A 19,121-nucleotide genomic window follows, 5' to 3' on the forward strand; every position below is an offset into this window, starting at 1 on the left:
ATTGAAACTCTTATGTCCACAATATTAATGTGTTATTATTAGTTTATTTATTATGTTTTATATCATTCTCAGTGTAAAAAAACTTAAATAGAATTGTTGTTATTGTTACATTGCAGTCTCATAAACATCATATTTGTTCTTGACGGCAAATTGAAAAAAATTTTTTTTCACAATTCTTCACTTAAATATTTTGTTGTTTATTGTTAAATACATGTTACGTTTGAAAATTGTGGTAAGATTTAGTTGAGAAGATGCGCAATATATTGATACTCAAATTTGGAATAACCCTCAGAATGAGTTATGAACTTATGACAAGTTGCAAGAAGAAACTTTAGATCAGGGGTCACCAAACTTTTTTGACCGCGGGCCGGGTATGACTCAAATTGTGTTGAAACGGGCCGGATGAATATTTTTGTCAATGCAATACAATAAATTCACAAATGTTGGTAATATCGCAGAATATAGATCGAGAACATCCTAGGAAAAAAATTAACAAGATTTCTATATCTAGACAATTATCCTGAGTTTAGCTGTTATCAAAACGTTGCTGTCATGAATTAGAAATGTTACAAAATCCGCGGCAAAAAATGTACGCATCACGTCTGCTCGTAAATATATACTACTACGGTCTGCTAAGTACCGTTACGCCGAGTTGAAATACCTCTCATAAAAACGAGCTGTAAAAACCTGCTGTAGCTTGGAATTCTATGAAATTTTGACATAATTTAGATAAAATAAACAACTATTATCTGGTATTCGATTTTTTTCATTAGCGCATAAATTTCCCAACATTCGACGCTTTTAAAAATTACGCTCCAGTTATACGTAGTGCAAATTAATGATATTGTCTATGGACACCAATAAAATGTATGTGGACGTGTGTATTTCTTTCCTAACTTGATACAATTTTTATGAAGTTCGTACAATCAGCACATCGTTAAATATTACCCACAATGAACCACTGTCAAACTATCATGCACAACTCCAGCGTTTATTTGCGACGATCTTTCGGCGGTGTCAATGACCGTTGCCAGAATAAAATTCTGAAATAGTCTCAATATACCATAGATGTGACGCACATCGAAAGATTAGTGATTGATATGTGTTATTTTTCCATATTTAGTTCAGTTCTTATCAAAAAAGTAATACAATCATTATGGAAAAAATTGGCCTGTCGGGCGGTACTAAAATACCGATATCTCCGTTATTTCTTGACCGTTTATTATAAACTTGGTATTGTTTTCTATTTTTACTCAGATCTTTCCACTGGAGCAGTTTTTATTTAAATCGGATGGACTTCAATTTTTTTTGTAACATACCTACATGAATATCCGCATTAAAGCAGTACAAAAGTTAGTGTGGCTTTTGAAAGTGGAGCAGTACGCGAGGGATTACAGTACTGCACAAAATGCACATTCGACGTTTATTTTAGCACAAAAAACAAACAGATTTGTCGAAAGCACGCGCCACGAGTGTACAAGTGTATCGCAGAAAACGTTACGTTATGGTAGCATTCAAAGTCGCAAAAACGAAGTTTTGTTTACAACCACGACTGAAAATCTGTCAGGGTGACAAAAGTGTCTGAGCGGACGCGGAAATGCCTATTATTACGTCACTTTTATGCATCTTGCCGATTGGCCAATGTTACGAAATAAACAAAGACGACGATGCTCGTGAAAATCTCTCTTAGAAAAAAATTTAGCCATTTTTGTGTGTTATTGCGGACCGGATAAAATGACGCCGCGGGCCGGATAAAATGACGTCGCGGGCCGGATCCGGCCCGCGGGCCGTAGTTTGGTGACCCCTGCTTTAGATAAAGTAAATGCACAAAATTCATGTTTAATGATTGGAGAGTGTAGACATATAAATAAAATTTCAAATTGACAATAAAATTCACAAAAATAAATACAAGTTGAAAAATTAAAATCTGAAATGCCTGATTTGTTTTCAACTGTACCACTACTCTATACAACGCAGGTCGCCAACTACATAACATGTCAGTTTCAATTGCGAATTCCTCATATTGTCAACTTTTCAAACATTGCCCCTTTTTTTTGTATATAGTACCTTTATATATATATATAAATATTACGATACAAGCTTTTATTTAGGCTGGTATCATTACTAATGCTACTTCTTTTATTTTCAGTATAACCAAGTGTTGATATTTATAACAGAATTCTGAAAAACGATCTTTAAAACGTCAAATATATATGAAATTATAGATTGGCGTTTTTCTTTAATGCTTCTTTGTAAGCAACACGCAGATTCTTCACTGGTTCGCCACACGTTTTTTCGTAGTAAGGGAGCTCTTGTATTTTCTTTGTCCACGAGACGACATTTGGATATTCTTTCCATTCATTGAAATCAGTCAGTGACAAAAGATGGACTGCCACATAGTAGAATATATCTGAAGTTGTGTTAGAACAAAACAAATCTATGTTAAAGTGCGTAAGAAGTAGGAAAGTTCTAAATATGTTTTTGACATCTTCCACAATTGTATTATATCCAGTAAATTAAAGCAAATTAAATATAGATATATATTTCAGTTTTGTTTTTCAAACATATTAATAATCGGTTGGTCACAGTTTTTTGAATAGAAATTATTGGAAATATATTTTTTATAGCTGGAAAAGCCAATATTGCATGTTACTTATGTGGTTCATATGTACAAACTTAGTTTATGTGTCTTGCTAATTTACATTAACTTACCTGCCAATGAAAAATGATCAGTTGCTGTGTAAGTATGCTTTTCTAGTAACTTCTCCACTATTCGTAGTGCTGATTTTGCATTGCTAGTTTTTTCAGGTCTAATTAAATCATTCGACAACAAAACGCCTCCAACATTCTGTGAAAAAATACTTAATACTTATCTTCTTTGTATATAACGGTTTTTTCTTAACAGTCTAACGATTTTTTCGTATTCATATTTTCCATTGATTTTACTTCATAGGATGATTTTACTAGGTTATCAGTCCTCCAGCTTTTTAAGCAAATCTGGGTCAAAGCAATACCAACTCGCTATTTGTCGATAGAATACGCTTTATAAAATTGAGAAATTTTTAGGAAACATTTGAAGTTTTGTAATTTATTTAGGAATTTGATAGTAGACAGGGTGTACAGGGTGACCCCCAAAAAACGGAACCCATAAATTTCCTAATTATGTTAGTTAATAATTTTTTTTACCCTTGAACTTTTGTTTGTGCATAATTGTACCAGGAATCCAGTACGCTTTGCACAAAAATTATGTCACCGACGCCGAGGAGGTTATTTGAAACATTATGGTGAGAACATAACTTTTGTGTTGAGCGTCCTAGACTACTGAAACGTTGTGGTATAATCATACACAGACAGAATGTTTAAAGGTAAACTATAAATTTGCTCGATTTTTGTAGAAGTAATTAACAAATTCATGGGTCCTCTAATAATAATTAGGTCACTCTATAAGTGAATATCATTAGGCAAAAATTTGTTTACGTACAACGTGGCCCATGATTTCATCAAATACATGTTCTCCCACGTAAAGGTGCTGATCAATAACGGCTCTTTCTCTGAGGTCTGGTGGATAGAGTTGTTGCTTCTGAGTTTCCGACCCATACTGATTGATGAGATAGGTTGCTATTGCTCGACTGGAATAGTGTTGGGAAGGTGGTTATAAAGATTTGTCGACAAAGTATCAAAATGGTGATTTTTAGGGGAAAAAAATTGATTTCAAATTTGGCCTCTGGGAAAAGATTTAAAACAAAAACAATAAGATAACAAGTCCCCCTAAAATTTTTATATACCTCAAGACAAAAATGTGACAATCAGCAGATAAATTGACGCCAAACACTGGTCACGAATTCTCAACTAACTCGATGAATAAAAAAGATACTTTGGAAATATATAAACTGATGTCATCATGGTTTTGGACTTGAAAAAAAATTCTGCTAGTTTAAAAAAGACTAAAATTTGGACCTAGTTTACCTAAACAATCCTTTCACATTTTATTTGATTGAGTTGATGTCTCATTATTCAGTTTTTCAACCAATAGACTGAACCGCAAGTTTTAGTTTTGAGTCTACCACGCTTTAATTTTCGCGATTTTTTAGTGATTAAAATTAGAATAAAATATTTTTTTCAATCACCTATGCCAATTGCACAATGTAATTTTTCTCGAACTCGTGTCAGGTCGAGGAAGGAATCAGTACTTACCTTTCAGCTAAGCGTAAACCGTTATCTTCTATTGCAGGTACTTTTTGTCGGGGATTTATTTCTGCATACCAATTTGTTTTGTGATCTTTATTAATTAAATTGACGTATCGTTCTTCGTACTTCACTCCCAAAAGTTCCAGCACCATCCAAATAGCGCGAGATGGCGCGCTTACATCCATGTAATAGAATACGATTGGTGACGTCATTGTTTTGATATTTTAAGGAAATAATTCTAGGTTTCAAAAACTAAAAGGGAAAAAATTATGTCAGTTTGCACCGAGAATTAAATTTAATTTTCACATCCTATTCAATATAGTTCAAATTTTAATTATATTGTAATTTTTTGTCTTGTCGTGCAAAACAATGTGTAGATTTAAATACTTCCGAAGCTAACGACTGCAAGTTATTATATTTCTCATGGGCATTAGGTTCACTATTCGCACAACAATCTCCAAATACCAGTCAGGATCAAAAAAATGTGTTTGTTTCTAATTAATAGAATATTTAAAATCTTTGACAAAGCGTTTGGTAAGCAAAATTTATTATTTAGAAACATGCTATGAACAAATTTATTGCTTACTTGATTCAAACTGAAGACTCAACTAGAATATATCAATCTATCGACAATGTAACAACACTGCTTTGTCCTCTAATGTTTTAGCTCTGTAGAATATTGCCCACAAACCTATATATATATATTTTATGAAAGGAAATTAATGGAAGTTTTTTGTATTAGATATAAGATGGTTAAAAACATCTAAGCATGATTTGGCTAAAATTATTGCCCTGAAGCGTAACACAAATGCGCTTGAAATGATCTCAAGACGTAAAACAATCACGCATATGAAGTCATATTTTAGTTTTAGATTAGTCAAATCATGATGTAGCATCAAAAATATTGTTGCTTCGAATCAATCAATATTAATTATTTTTTGCAATATCAGTATACCATGAAATCGTACTTATAATTCACGTGCCAAAAATGAAATAGAAACGTATACTGGGATAAAATTATGTCATTGGTTGAGCTTTTGGCAATCGTTTATGATCAATAAAAACGAATTGCAAAACCCATATTGAATGAAAATAATCTCACGCAAAAATGCTAAATTTCAACATTGCCAAACACTCATTTTTAGAGATTTTCAGAGACTCATGCCAGAAGAGATACTTCCGTCCTTTTTGAAGTCAAAGTAGACCTCTTTTAAATTATGGTTATATAAGGATGAATAAAAAAAGAAATCGGTGCGTTTTATTTTGTTGGCCACCCTGTACGAGTAATTAAGTTAGATTATGTCATTATTACGATGATACTGAAAGTGCATTGGATGCCGCCAAGTCACGTTCGGCATCTTTTGCCAAAATCTTCAGCCGGATGTCGTATTACCAACTGTATGATTCAGCAACAGCTCGTTCAACACAAAAAATAACATATAAGCAAATTAGTTTAAATAAAAATAATAGCTACAACTTAGTAAAAACTGTTGTATGGGTGTGTTTTCTGTTTTGCAATAATTCACAAAAAGAAATGGTAATATTAATAGCGTCATTGAACTATTAACGGCATTATTAACTAACTAAAAACCAACTTTACGAATTGGGTCGTCTGACTGTTGCAGAAGTGCGTTTCCTTGTTTATATCCTCATGTCACAAAAAATACTTGATGTGAAGACAAAATTGCGGCATTGGATGGCTTTTAACTTGTCGCATCGCATGGATCACATCACTGGACTGGTATTCTGGTTCTGGGACTGAGAGTTACCTTCAACAGTCATCACACGTGCACAAGTTATCGCAATAATTAAGATTCCAAGTATAATTTAGAATAATCAATTTGATTTTAAACAAGAAAGATACGCTCAAATATATGGACACGTAGCGCCACCTATTGGCAAATTCGAATGACGTCACACAGAACGTTGAAAAACACTGTCCACTATAATAATAATGAATTGACTACGCAACTGTCGTTTCGATGTAAAACCATTGTCAAATAAATATAAATTGCGTTGGCTGATGCTTTCATTGTTCAAATCGGGCATAGCACATAAATAAAGCTACTGAATAGCTGTATAGGCAATGTTTACATCTTGTTAGATAATCATGTTGTACGTCATACTTATACCTAAATATAGTAGATACCCAATACTTGAAATAAGTCGTGTAAACGAAATGAAATACATATTTCGGCCATAAAACCTTGTGAGTAAATATGAAGTCTGGACAACAGTTATTTTGTGCAGCAACCGGGAAACAGACCGTGCCGTATCAAGTACCAAGCACATTTGTATTAGTTTAGATGTGATGTATGTAATTGTTATGAATAGTTTTTTTAAGCAATTGTCCTATTTGGAAATAATTAGTTCAATTTGGCATGTTTCAAAATGAGACAGGAATGAATAGATACAATAAGACCTTAACATAATCAGGAGAATCAATGTGCAATTATGATTCATCAATATCGAATCGTCTTGAAAGACTAAATATTTTTCAGAACAAATTGGAACAACAAAACGCCCACCTTAATAACCTAAATCGTACGGGTTTTGCAATTCCGCCAAAATAAAGCATTGAAATCATTGAAATATTTGTGTCAAGCAAGAGTTATATGTTCTGTTTACAAACGTTTTCGCGTTCATTCGCTTTCGACAATGATTCAGCGAAACCGATACGTTACGAATTAATTGTTGCGACTTGAATAGCAAGTTATTTTATTTATTTTATTACGGAGGATAAGCATTCATGCGGAAAATATTCAGCGTATCGTATAGACCGGTAGATTCCACAGAGAATACCTTCGAGTTCAATTCAGATTAAAGACTAGTTTTAAGTATGCAGTCCGACATATATGCTGGTACAGCGTTGTATATCAAGGATGACAAAATATAAGCGTAGTGTTATACCTCAAACGTAGCAAACGTACATAACACTATGATGTAAAAAAGGCAATCGAAATTTTCAGACAGGTGAGTTTCCTGTTTGATCAAGATTTGATTGAAAAGTATTTTGCTTATAAGACTGTGAGAGATCGATCAGCGTTTGCTTCATACATAAGATTGCAAAGCATCTTTATAAGCATGCAGAGTAGAAAATTAATTGCTGTAGGAACATGTCTTAATATTAAGATACTTGTGTACGTACCATAAGCTATGGTAACCTTTGCCCAGAATCAATTATACATTTAAATTACGACGTCGCTGTGAATTCTTCCTTTTTCCGGCTGTTTCGTAGAAAACAACTTACGTTTATTTTTGTGGAATCGAAATCAGTATGCTATCCAAATAAATAACTCTTCTAATTCCTCGTGCTTTAAGATGCAATGTAGTTCTTCACTTAGCAGATATAAGTTAAGCATTTTTAAAAATGTTTAATTGTTTTATACAAAAATATGATTTATACTAATGGTGGAATGAAAAAAATTGCTTAAACTGCATCGCATCGTAACGATCAGTTCATTAAATGAATTGAGAATTGATCACGACAATATTGTATACGAGAATTCGTGGTGCGCGGAAATTGGGTCTAGCACTTGTTATGGCATCACTATGTACACACGTCGTATATCGGCGGTGTCTATATGGTATAAATTGATTTCAATGTCTATCAAGAAGTTGCAGTGCAGTACTACAGTAGTTGGTCACTAAAAGGTCGGTCTCGTTGTTTTGAAAGTTATAAAGCAAAAAACATTACTGAATGACAATACATATTTGCAGGTGTACATATGAAGAATAGCAAAGTAATGCACAGGCATAACAAAATCGTGGGGAGATGAAAGCCGATTATCTTTCTTTAGTACACATTTGTATGAAGACGATATTTGAGTCTTAACGGCGAAGCCTAATTTTAATGTGACCAACTACAAATATTTAAAAAACATCATATATATATATTATTAGACTTTAATTGTAATTTTGATCTTCCAGTTTCGCTAACGCCGCCGAACAATAAGACACGTCATCGTTAACATCGTTCTTATTTCCTTATTATATGTTATCTATTATATATTCAGCTTTGTATTTATAATTACAAATTACCGATGATGTCGGATCTTCATTTTTACTACATGGATGCAAGTGCACCGTCTCGCGGTGCCTGGACTGTGATAGAATTGTTGGGATTGAAATACACCGAACATATTATTAATTTAATAAAAGAAGAACACAAAACTGAGTCTTACGCAAAAATCAATCCCAGACAAAAAGTTCCGGCTCTGGTTGATGGAGATCTCCACCTATCTGAGAGGTGAAATATTCTTTAAAAATGAAATTCAAACACAAATATAATCACAAATTTTATATATTTAAACGAATTTTACATTTTCAGTCGAGCGCTTGCTACCTATCTGGTGAGTAAATACGGAACGCAATGTGGAAAACAACAACTCTATTCAATCGATGTCAAGCAGAGAGCATTGGTTGACAAACATCTTTACATAAGCGTGGATGTAATGGATATTGTCCAGAGTTATGTGGTGAGATACAGTTTGGGTCGAGAATCGAGATATTTAATTACTTAGTAATCTTACTCACTTAGTAATCAAATATTAATTGTGCTCTGTATAAGATTTCTTTATACAACAGAGACCTAAATCAAAGATGATTAAAGTAAAAGATAATTTTAGCTGTACACCACGCTTCTTAAAACTGTTGAAGTTAAATATGATTCATGTGCTATGCTTAATTCTACATTGTTTTTATTTTGTAATTTATTGTTTTGTTGTACAAGTGTACAAATATTAAATAATAATTTCAACAAATAACATGTGATATATGTTTTCATTTAGTAAAGTAATATCGCAACTTTTGACTTGTTCGTATCAAACCCAAAAATTGTTAGCTCTCGTCATCTAATACGTTTGTACACACAAAAGAATTATGATGTGCTCGTATATGGGGTCTGCTATGGGTGTAACCGTTTTACTGTTATTTTATTCAACTACATTTTTCCAAACAAGATACACTGATCGTTTCAGAATGTCGCTGGGGTTGTGCTGTTTGGAGGACAAATGCATCCAGAAAACTTGGGTGAGGTTGAAAAAGTTTTTGCCATGGTTGAATCATTTTTGGCTGGAGTAACCTTCGTGGCAGCAGATCATTTAACATTGGCGGGTGAGTTATCCAAATGATACAAATTTTATAGATTTATTCTGTTTCATGCATTAATTTCTCGTAATTTAATTAAGTTCAGGCCCTTCCCATACCATGTCGCCTTCTATCTCAATTGTAAAGATTGAGCCATTGTTTTTGAACCAGAATATTAAATATATAAAATTCGATGAACACAAAAAATAACATCGCCTGTCTAATCTATACGATCGGATATTATTTAGTCATATAAGCAACGTTCACGTAAGGTATTCACAACATATCTATCATGTAGCTTCAATTGGTTTATTTTTAAGATATTTTCTACTACGTTCCAATCCAATTGTTAACTTTGACTGAATTCGACGGCTGGCAAAATTATCCAAACATCATGGAGTGGAGAAAAAAAGTAGAAGCGATTCCGTGCTATGATAAAACATTGGGCTCCCCTGTTGCGAATTTACGAGTTGTATATCAGAAGGCTCTGGAAGAAAACCCAAAGAAGAAACAATAGTTAGAACAAACAAATATATAGTATATCATTTATTTGAGAAGAATATCCTTTAAATCAGGGGTCACCAAACTTTTTTGACCGCGGGCCGGGTATGACTCAAACTGTGTTGAAACGGGCCGGATGAATATTTTTGTTAATGCAATACAATAAATTCACAAAAGTTGGGAAATTTATTCAACAATATATATTCTACATTTCTGAAGACTTGAAATTTAAATTCTATCTATATCACAGAATATATGTCGAAAACATCCTAGGAAAACAAATATACAAGATTTCTATATCTAGACAACTATTCTGAGTTTAGCTGTTATTGAAACGTTGCTGTCATGAATTAGGAATATTACAAAATCCGCTTTTTCGCGCCAAAATATGTACGCATCACGTCTGCTAAGTACCGTTACGCCGTGTTGGAATACCGCTCATAATAACGACTGCGGACTGCCTGCTGTAGCTTAGAATTCCATGAAATTTTGACCTAATTTAGATAAAATAAATAACTATTATCTGGTATTTGATATTTTTTATTAGCGCATAAATTTCCCAACATTCGACGCATTCAAAAATTACGCTCCGGTTATACGTAGTGCAAATTTATGATATTGTCTATAGACATCAATTAAATTCATTTGAACGTGTGTATTTCTTTCCTAACTTGATACTTAGCAATTTTTATGAAGTTTTCACAATCAGAACATCGTTAATTATTACCCACAATGAACCACTGTCAAACTATCATGCAAGACTCCAGCGTTTATTTGCGACGATCTTTCGGCGGTGTCAATGACCGTTGCCATAATAAAATTCCGAAATAGTCTCAATATTCCATAGATGTGACGAACATCGAAAGATTAGTGATTGATATGTGTTCTTTTTTCATATTTATTACAGTTCTTAGTAAAAAAGTAATACAATCCTTATGGGAAAAATTGGCCTGTCGGGCGGTACCAAACTTACAACTCCTGAGGAGGCAAATGATGATTGACTTATTTGATTCATACTTAAATTTCCGAAACACAACCAAAAACTAACGAATAGCATTCAAAGTCGCAAGAACGAAGTATTGTTTACAACCACGACTGCAAATCTGTCAGGGTGACAAAAGTGTCTGAGCGGATGCGAAAAGGCCTATTAATACGTTACTTATTTGCATCTTGCTGATTGGCGAATGTTACGAAATAAACAAGAAAAGACGATGCTCGGGAAAATTTCCCTTGGAACAAAATTGTGCCATTTTTGCGTGTTATTGCGGGCCGGATCCGGCCCGCGGGCCGTAGTTTGGTGACCCCTGCTTCAAATTAAAAATAACGCCAAATTTCTATCCGTGATTCAAGTGTATTTCGTGCAGCATTTTTTTTCGTTTCAAAACACTTTTATCTTAATAATGTTTTTACTAGTGCGACCATGACATTGTTGACATTCTGTGTAATAATAATTTCGATAACTGAGGAATGTTTGAAATAGTGTGGACCAAGTGAATATACCCCTTACCCACAGGCTTCCGTCCCTTTACACAACTAAATAAACAGCAAATAAACAGTATAAATAGTTGACTTACAAAATTTGAGTAATTAAGACAATTTTGAAGGTATTTTTATCTTGTGGTTGTCATGGAAGCAATGTGTTTTAGAGCAGGTTCGGTTTAAAATGAAGAAACATATTTAGTTCAATTAAAGAAAGATTGAAAGTCGCGTCCGCGGAAATTGTTTCATGCATGTTAATGACATGAATGTATATTAATGGATTTTCACGCGAAGACAAGAAGAAAAGCAATTAAGCGCAGTATTAATAGCGTGCAGTAGTTTATTGATTAATTATTAGAACTTGCAAATTGGTTGCGGAACGCGCGCTTCTCAGATACCGCGGTCTATAAAAAAACAGTGTCGTGTTAGGTTGACTGTACATAAGGCTGTGGTTGAAGTTATCGTTGTTGTGAAGTAGATTTAGTTATTAAACATATACTATGATAGAGCCTTAGTAGGTGTGTTTATTTTTTATTGATTCAAGCCTTCTTTCCCATAATCCTACGACAATTATAATTTCGAAAACATTGCGGATTTTCTCAACTGGATATCCAAACACGTGTCGTACGTACGCACTGCTATCTTACATAACTCTAGAATATATGTTCTAACATGCTTTCAATTTTAAGCCCAGTAGAAGTATATTCAATCAATATTAGGATAGAGTTTAGCGTTCTTCTGTACATTAATTCATTTTATCAGTTTGTAACATATGTTAATATTTTTCAATTCTCGACTCTCGAGTATGCTTGGCCTCTACTTTTCACGAGTTAATTTGTTGTACGTCTTCGTGCGTTTTTGCCTTGAGGGTTTAAATGCGAGTAAATCCGAATATTATGATCATATAGGAGAAAGATAATAAAAATTGCAGTACGCCGAAATAATATTAATTATTTTTTACGGTGTTCAAAGCGTTCAATAAAAACAAAACATTTTCATCAAGAATGTGTATGTTATTTTACTATGGCGCTTCAAGAGGATTCTGCTTCAAAAATGATTTCTCAAGTGGTATTCGTTTCCTGTCTGCTGTCGATAGTTGAACATAACGCTGTATGGTATGCATGGATGCGTGCATTCGTGCAAAGTACCATTTGGCGGAGCCAAGCAACGGTACTATAAGGACAATAGTAGGACAAATTTCCTGGTACAGTTGCGCTGTTAGTAATATTTAGATGAAAACGCTATTAGAGTTACTAATATTAGTATAGTCGTCGTAAATCCTTCCAATGCTGAGTATTATTTATTGGAAACTATCGAATCTATTGTTCAAATTGTAGCAAAAAAATACTGAATAGCTATATGCATTTGAATGTGTGCAGTAAATATATTTAGTTTCTTAGTTACATAATCAACAACTAGCATGTCCGATCTACATTTTTACTATATGGATAAAAGTTCCACATCACGCGGCGTTTGGACCGTGTTGGAATTGCTTGAATTGAAATACACAGAACATTACATTGACTTAATAAAAGGGGAGCATAAGACGGAATCTTATGCAAAAATCAATCCGAGACAACTGGTTCCAGCACTGATTGACGGAGAACTTCACTTATCTGAGAGGTAAAATTACTTCTTTAGCTAGATGTTAAAATACAGTTCAAAGCCAAGTGTAAAAAACGAAACAATACTACGTGACTATAAGTGACCCCAATGATTTAGCACAAAGATTTTGTTGCGAATATTGAAAGAAGAAACCATATAGTTAGGAATAAAATCTCGTATATATTATAATATTTTACGGACATTAGTAAATGCAAAAAATCTTCACTTTTTTAGTCGAGTTATTGCAACTTATCTTGTGAGTAAATACGGAACACAATGTGGACAACAACAACTTTATCCAACAGACGTGGAAAAAAGAGCATTGGTTGACAAACATCTTTATATTGGGCTAGATGTATCAGATGCGATCGGTGCCTTTGTGGTGAGAAACATTTCGATTTCACGATATATACCGGTAATTTACGATTTCCAACACGATTGTAACTGTTTATATCTATAGAACAGGGGGGTCCAAACCAATGCCCGCGAGCCACATGTGGCCCGCCGCTTCATCATCAGTGGCCCGCGTCGCATTTGCGAGAGGGTGAAAAAAAATATGGCATTTGATGTTGTTTCGTCATTATAAAATAGCCAGAAAAATTGTGCGATCCCGAATCTGTCAACCTTGGACCACCCTGGTCTAGAACCTTGTCGCAATATTGGTATTGATTACAGGGATGGCTATGAATCGACAAGTGAGCCATCCCAACAGGGATGGCGCACTTTATTCTTAACACTACAACAATATACCCGTTGATTGATATGCCACGCTCTATACTCACAATGCGATATTTTCAATGTGTTATATACTATTCTTGCCACCTAAACGTTAGAGATGTACATTGACCCTAATGCAATATATCGTCTTTAACGGATTATCTCATTTAAAAAAAAGTGTTAGGACACGGCAACAGTTTAATATTTTGCTTTGATGCACATACACCTCAGTGCTGTTAACATACTCACAGTTTTGTAACTCAAGTTCAAACAAGTTCGTTTTTCTAACCAGTTGAAATCAATCGTGCACTAACAAGAGAGATATGCCCAATTATATGGACATCGGGTTGCGCATAGGCGCCGATACGGTAACGCATGAAAACACCGGGTTTGCTGAAAATATCAGAGGGCGGTATACTTGCGAAAAGGGCAATTGTTTTCAAACCATAACAATCACTCCAACAGCAAGAATGAGAACAACAAAAATTTATCAAAGCATACATATATGTACACTTCTTGGTCAATTACGAGTAAAAAAATGATTACGTAGTTTCACTGAAAGCGAATGCCACTGGAGACAATATCTGGTAATTTCGAAGCGACACCCAAGGCCTTGATATTTATTTGCATGGTATACTATCGGGAATTACAGTTTCGTAAAACTGTTATTGGCTGCGAAGTGTACATATGAATCGATTTGTAAGCTATATATGAATTGATGGTGGGAAACACTAGATACTTGAAGCAAATGGAGTTACTTGAAACAATTTACAGTGTATGAGCAGCGACATTCTTTCATATTAACAGCTATCATATTAAGTACACCTCTATAATAAGTACATTACTTGCGTGCGCACCGCCCAATACTTATATATATATAGTTGAATATCCCTATTTTATGCATCCCAAAACTTTTGCGGAATTTTTTTTCTATTATGATCAAAGTTAGAAAAATGGTTGAAACGAAAAAAGCAATACCGAAGGATGGCCATGAAAACCTAAAATTTGTTGAAGTATAGACTACAGTAAATAGTTGATGCTGTTCCCTCATTACAAGCAAAAGACTAAGAATTTGGTACAAATAAAAGAAGAAATAATCTGAAATTTAATGAATGAATAGCTCACAGAAGATGATTTCATCTGTACGATAGTAAACAGAAATCACACTGTAACGCGGTGTGCTTGTACTGTAGATTCGTCCGTCGAACACGGATTGCATATCAGAATACAACGTTTTAAAGGCGGAATAGAAGCAGGACATACTGCGCCAATCGCTAGCCCTTATGTTTTAACCTCATGTGGAAAGAAACCTTGTTTGAGTTAACAAATGTTATTATTGTTGCTCGTACTGTTTCGAAATGTATTGCATTAAGCTTCAGTAAAAGTCGCATTTCCATAGCGACCTAGTCAAATCAATTATGCATGAGTTATTGTTGTCACATGTGAGCTTGAAATCCCTAGAGTGAGCTATAAATAGGATTGCTCTAACGTTATCTATTGACTTGCAAAATCTTTCCCATCGATGAGACCAAACTCATTGTATTTTATATTTATTTTGACGGCTTCCCTTCATACCACAAAATATATTTTTGGGGGTTTTGCCGCTAGGTGGCATACGCGTACATACATTGTGGAAGTTCCAGTGTGGTAATGAAATCCCTTTTCAACAGCCCTTTTTTTAATTAAACCTTTTTTTCTATTGGTGAAATTCCCATAACCTATACGTTTTCGACAATCTTGAGTTGAATTAAACCAGTGTGTACATTCAAGTGTTGTCGCGTTAATGATAGCTTGCAGCAATATCCAAAACTATGTTGGGTATATTTGAATGTATGATCGATGTATTTTGAGTTGTTCTTCAGGACATTCTGGGGCTTCTAACTTAGGCATCTTACCAATTGATATCTCGTTTCCGGGAATAATTTGATGAATAAATTTTAAATGTTTCATGAGTATTTGCTAAAAATAAAGCACATTATGCCTATGGATTGTAATTTTTATGTAACAATATTTTTGACCGAAACATAATCTTTTTCAACGAACCAATGGCTTTAGAATATTCACGACGTGATGTTAGCGGGAGGTCAAACAAATTCAGAAAAGTTAACCGATGTTGAGAAATCTCTTATTTTGATCGAATCAAATTTGACCGAGAGTCCTTACGTAGCTTTGAAGCATTTAACGTTGGCTGGTGAGTAGTCTTTATTCCAGAATTTTCGCAATCATAATTGACAAAACTGCTTCAAGCTCTTCACATTTATTAAACATATATATTGGATTTTATTCCCGACAATTCATTTTATTATTCAACCATAGTCTGATATATTATGACTCGCGCTTTGGGAATTGGGACCTGGTCCCGAATACCCGGTATAACCTCATTTCTAAGCGGATGATTGTATAGAGCAGGTGTGCAACCTGAGGCCTGCGGGCCAAATGCGTCCCAGAGAAAATTGTGCGACCCTCGTGGAAGTGCCAATTATGAATGGTGTGCCCGCGAAACGGGTTTATAATTTAGTTTAATCTGGTACATGCCAGTGATTCCAATACAATGCCTGTGGCGTTACAATCCGGCCTTCCTAGATTAGGGGGTTGCAAACCCCTGGTATAAGGCTTTCTTTGATATCCATGTTGAAAAAATATAAAACCAACGTGTAATTTACGACTATATAGCAAATTAGAAAATGAATCGATATACTTATCGTAACCGCAACCTAATCGGGTAGAATTGTTCCCAGAAAGTAGAAAAAATACTACCTACTGCATTATTTCATTTAAATTTTTCAATTTACTTTCAAGACATTTTCTACTACATTGCGATACAACTGCTAACATTGACCAATTATGACGATTGGAATAAATATCCAAACATAGTGGAATGGAAAAAGAAAGTTGAAGCGATTCCATGCTACAAAAAAACCTTGGGTTCACCAGTTGATGACTTCCGAATCGTTTATCAAAAATCTCTTGAAGAAAATCAAAGGACAAGTAAGGAAGAAAAGAACTAATGTATTAGCATAAATGCAAATTTGTAAATTGAATATTGAAATCATACAAAAAAATCGAGTCTCTACAATACAAAGTTTGGAATTCTCGTTTTAGGTGTTTAAGTTAGAGCAATTCATCGTAAATTTATGGAAAGAAGCGGACGCTCTGAGGAAAACATTCAGAGCTGATTAATTCCAAATTCCCCGTTAAAGTGGCGCTAAGTTTGCTATACTGGTTTATATGCTTGTTGCCAAACAGCAATTTTGCACCCCATTCCTTGGGTTAATCTTCTTGCCATTCTGTGGGTTGATGAAAAATGCAACAATACCTAAATTTTACTGCTTATACATACTATGTTTTCTAAAGAAATGAACGCTCTATGATGAGTACATAAAAAGCAAATCTAAATTATAAGTGTATATTTACTTTTGAGACACCCTGTTTAAGGGGAATCTTTCAGGGGTCAAGGATCAGAGAAACGTCCGTAGAGTATATCGGTATGAATGACGCTACAATGTTTATGACATAACAATTTGAAGATGGAGTGGTTATATGGTCCAAATCGTCATTTGACTGGCCACCCCTGGCATATTGGGCTGCCATATTTCACAGCAAAATGTATATGGCGGCCGAACAAGACTGACAAGTGCAATGTTAATGTAAATACTTGTTCTTAAACAAGCGTACCATGGTAAAAGTGTTAATTAAAAGAAAGTAAGTACAACCAAAATGTTAAGCTAAACATAAGAGTAAAAAAGAGACATATGGATTCAGAGAAGGGAATTTGTAACTAAAGGCAGTGGGACATACAATTAATCTGTTAATTCATCGCAACTTAGCTATATAGTTTTACAAGTTTTCTTCAGAAAGTGTATAAAGGAAGGGGTCAGCAAAATATTTTGTGAGTAGACAAGTCATATAAATGCTACTTTGCTGTTTATCCCTTACTTGGATGGTAGTGACTTTAAGTCGGCTGAAAACCGATCGTAGTTAGATTCCCTTCCAATCTCTAGCATTATAAACGGTTTCGGTAATTCATATGCACGGGAATTCGGGAAAATGGTACACAATTCTTCCAGAAATTACAATATTCCTACGCTTACGGATCAAACTGGTGCTTCTGTGACGAGTAATAATGACAAGACAAATCTACCGGGGTCTACATTTCAAACAGCAAGTGGTATTGGAAAATACAATAATTAGTTTTTGGATAGAAAAGGAAACGGCGAGTTAGTTATATACCAAGTAGTGGTAAATTTTAACCTCGAATATAAGAACTATCTGAATGTTCCGTTTACTATGCACGAATTAAAAACGTGCTCGAAACGCAATCTGGTTTCAGGGCGAATAGATCAACATTGGGGATTATTATCATTTTGCACGATGACATATACAAGGCTCATTCAAGCAAGCGATACGTAATTGCAGAGTATATTGATATTGAAAAAGCTTATGGTATCGTTTGGCGTGAAAGACTAATTTATAAACTTCAAACCTTGGTATAAACGGTCGAATCTCATCTTGGATAAAGTCATTTTTATCAAACCGGTCTTTCCAAGTACGGGTTGGATCTACTTATCCTAACAGTTTTAAATTGGAAAATGGGATTGTTCAAGTTGGCGTGATAAGTCCATTGCTTTTTACAATCATGATAAATGATTGTTCAAAAACATTTGCAGATGATTGCCAAAAAGGGAGATCGGTTTAAAATTAATAATTTTATATCGTATATCAAATGACATTAAATCAAATCAAGTCGTTGTGTCAGGCGTGGGAATTTAATATCTGAATGACTAAATCGTGTGCTGTATTATTTTCAAGATCACGTGAGCCTCCACCATTACATTTCTACGTTGTTGGACAATGATGGCCGGTCATATCTGAATATAAATACTTTGGCGTTATATTCGACAATAAGTTGACGTACAAAGCTCATGTAGAACATGTAACACACAAATGTGATAAAAGATTAAATCTGTTGAGAGTTTTGACAGGCCAAACAGGGGAGCTTACAAAGAAACCTTTCTTAAAATACACAGGGTCCTAATACGTTCAATAATTGACTACGGAATAGAAGCCTATTACTTTGCACCAAAGTATGTAATTAGAAAAATATCGCTAATACAAAATATATCTCTTCGTATTTGCTGTAGTGCTATGCCCAGCACACCGATCTGTTGTCAAATTAAATAAATTTTGTCACCAACATGCTTGCATGAGGTATACGAGTAAAGTGTTATTGATTACGGGATATCCGAAAACCGACATAATATAAAGAACATGGCACGATCTTCATCCAAAATCACCCTTATTTCAGACCTTCAACATGCTAACCACATCGGAGGTTCTTGGAAAATTTCGGTCAATTGTGCACCAGCTTTCCAGTCACCGCCTTGGGAAATGAAACCTCTAAATATTGATTAATCGCTTGCTAATATTACTTTAATTAATTAAAAACCGATCCCTTTCCTGTAAGTATAAGCATGTGATGAATATATTACCGAGAATTACGGTCAATACTTATTAATTTATAAGGAACAAAGACGGCCCCAGGA

The 19,121-nt window shown here is 34.4% G+C and overlaps 2 protein-coding genes across 2 annotated transcripts; one reads left to right on the forward strand and one right to left on the reverse strand.

Annotated features, from left to right (window-relative positions):
• Window positions 1-2,170: 2,170 nt before the first annotated feature.
• Window positions 2,171-4,432, reverse strand: LOC120332806 (glutathione S-transferase D7-like). Its single transcript, XM_039400123.2, has 4 exons — window positions 4,195-4,432; window positions 3,482-3,629; window positions 2,713-2,848; window positions 2,171-2,410 (listed from the first exon to the last, which is right to left on the reverse strand). Exons 1-4 carry the CDS (start codon window positions 4,398-4,400, stop codon window positions 2,220-2,222), a joined length of 681 nt encoding a protein of 226 aa, XP_039256057.2. The 5' UTR covers window positions 4,401-4,432; the 3' UTR covers window positions 2,171-2,219.
• A 2,612-nt stretch (window positions 4,433-7,044) lies between these two features.
• Window positions 7,045-16,999, forward strand: LOC120333236 (uncharacterized). The gene is made up of 10 exons (XM_078119430.1): window positions 7,045-7,161; window positions 8,205-8,437; window positions 8,519-8,666; window positions 9,168-9,303; window positions 9,597-9,792; window positions 11,946-11,955; window positions 12,665-12,879; window positions 13,096-13,243; window positions 15,634-15,769; window positions 16,378-16,999. The coding sequence occupies exons 2-10, from the start codon at window positions 8,232-8,234 to the stop codon at window positions 16,584-16,586; spliced, it is 1,404 nt and encodes a 467-aa protein (XP_077975556.1). The 5' UTR covers window positions 7,045-7,161; window positions 8,205-8,231; the 3' UTR covers window positions 16,587-16,999.
• Window positions 17,000-19,121: the final 2,122 nt, after the last annotated feature.

This window comes from Styela clava, chromosome 13, assembly GCF_964204865.1.
Source record: "Styela clava chromosome 13, kaStyClav1.hap1.2, whole genome shotgun sequence".
Taxonomy (NCBI): Eukaryota; Metazoa; Chordata; class Ascidiacea; order Stolidobranchia; family Styelidae; genus Styela; species Styela clava.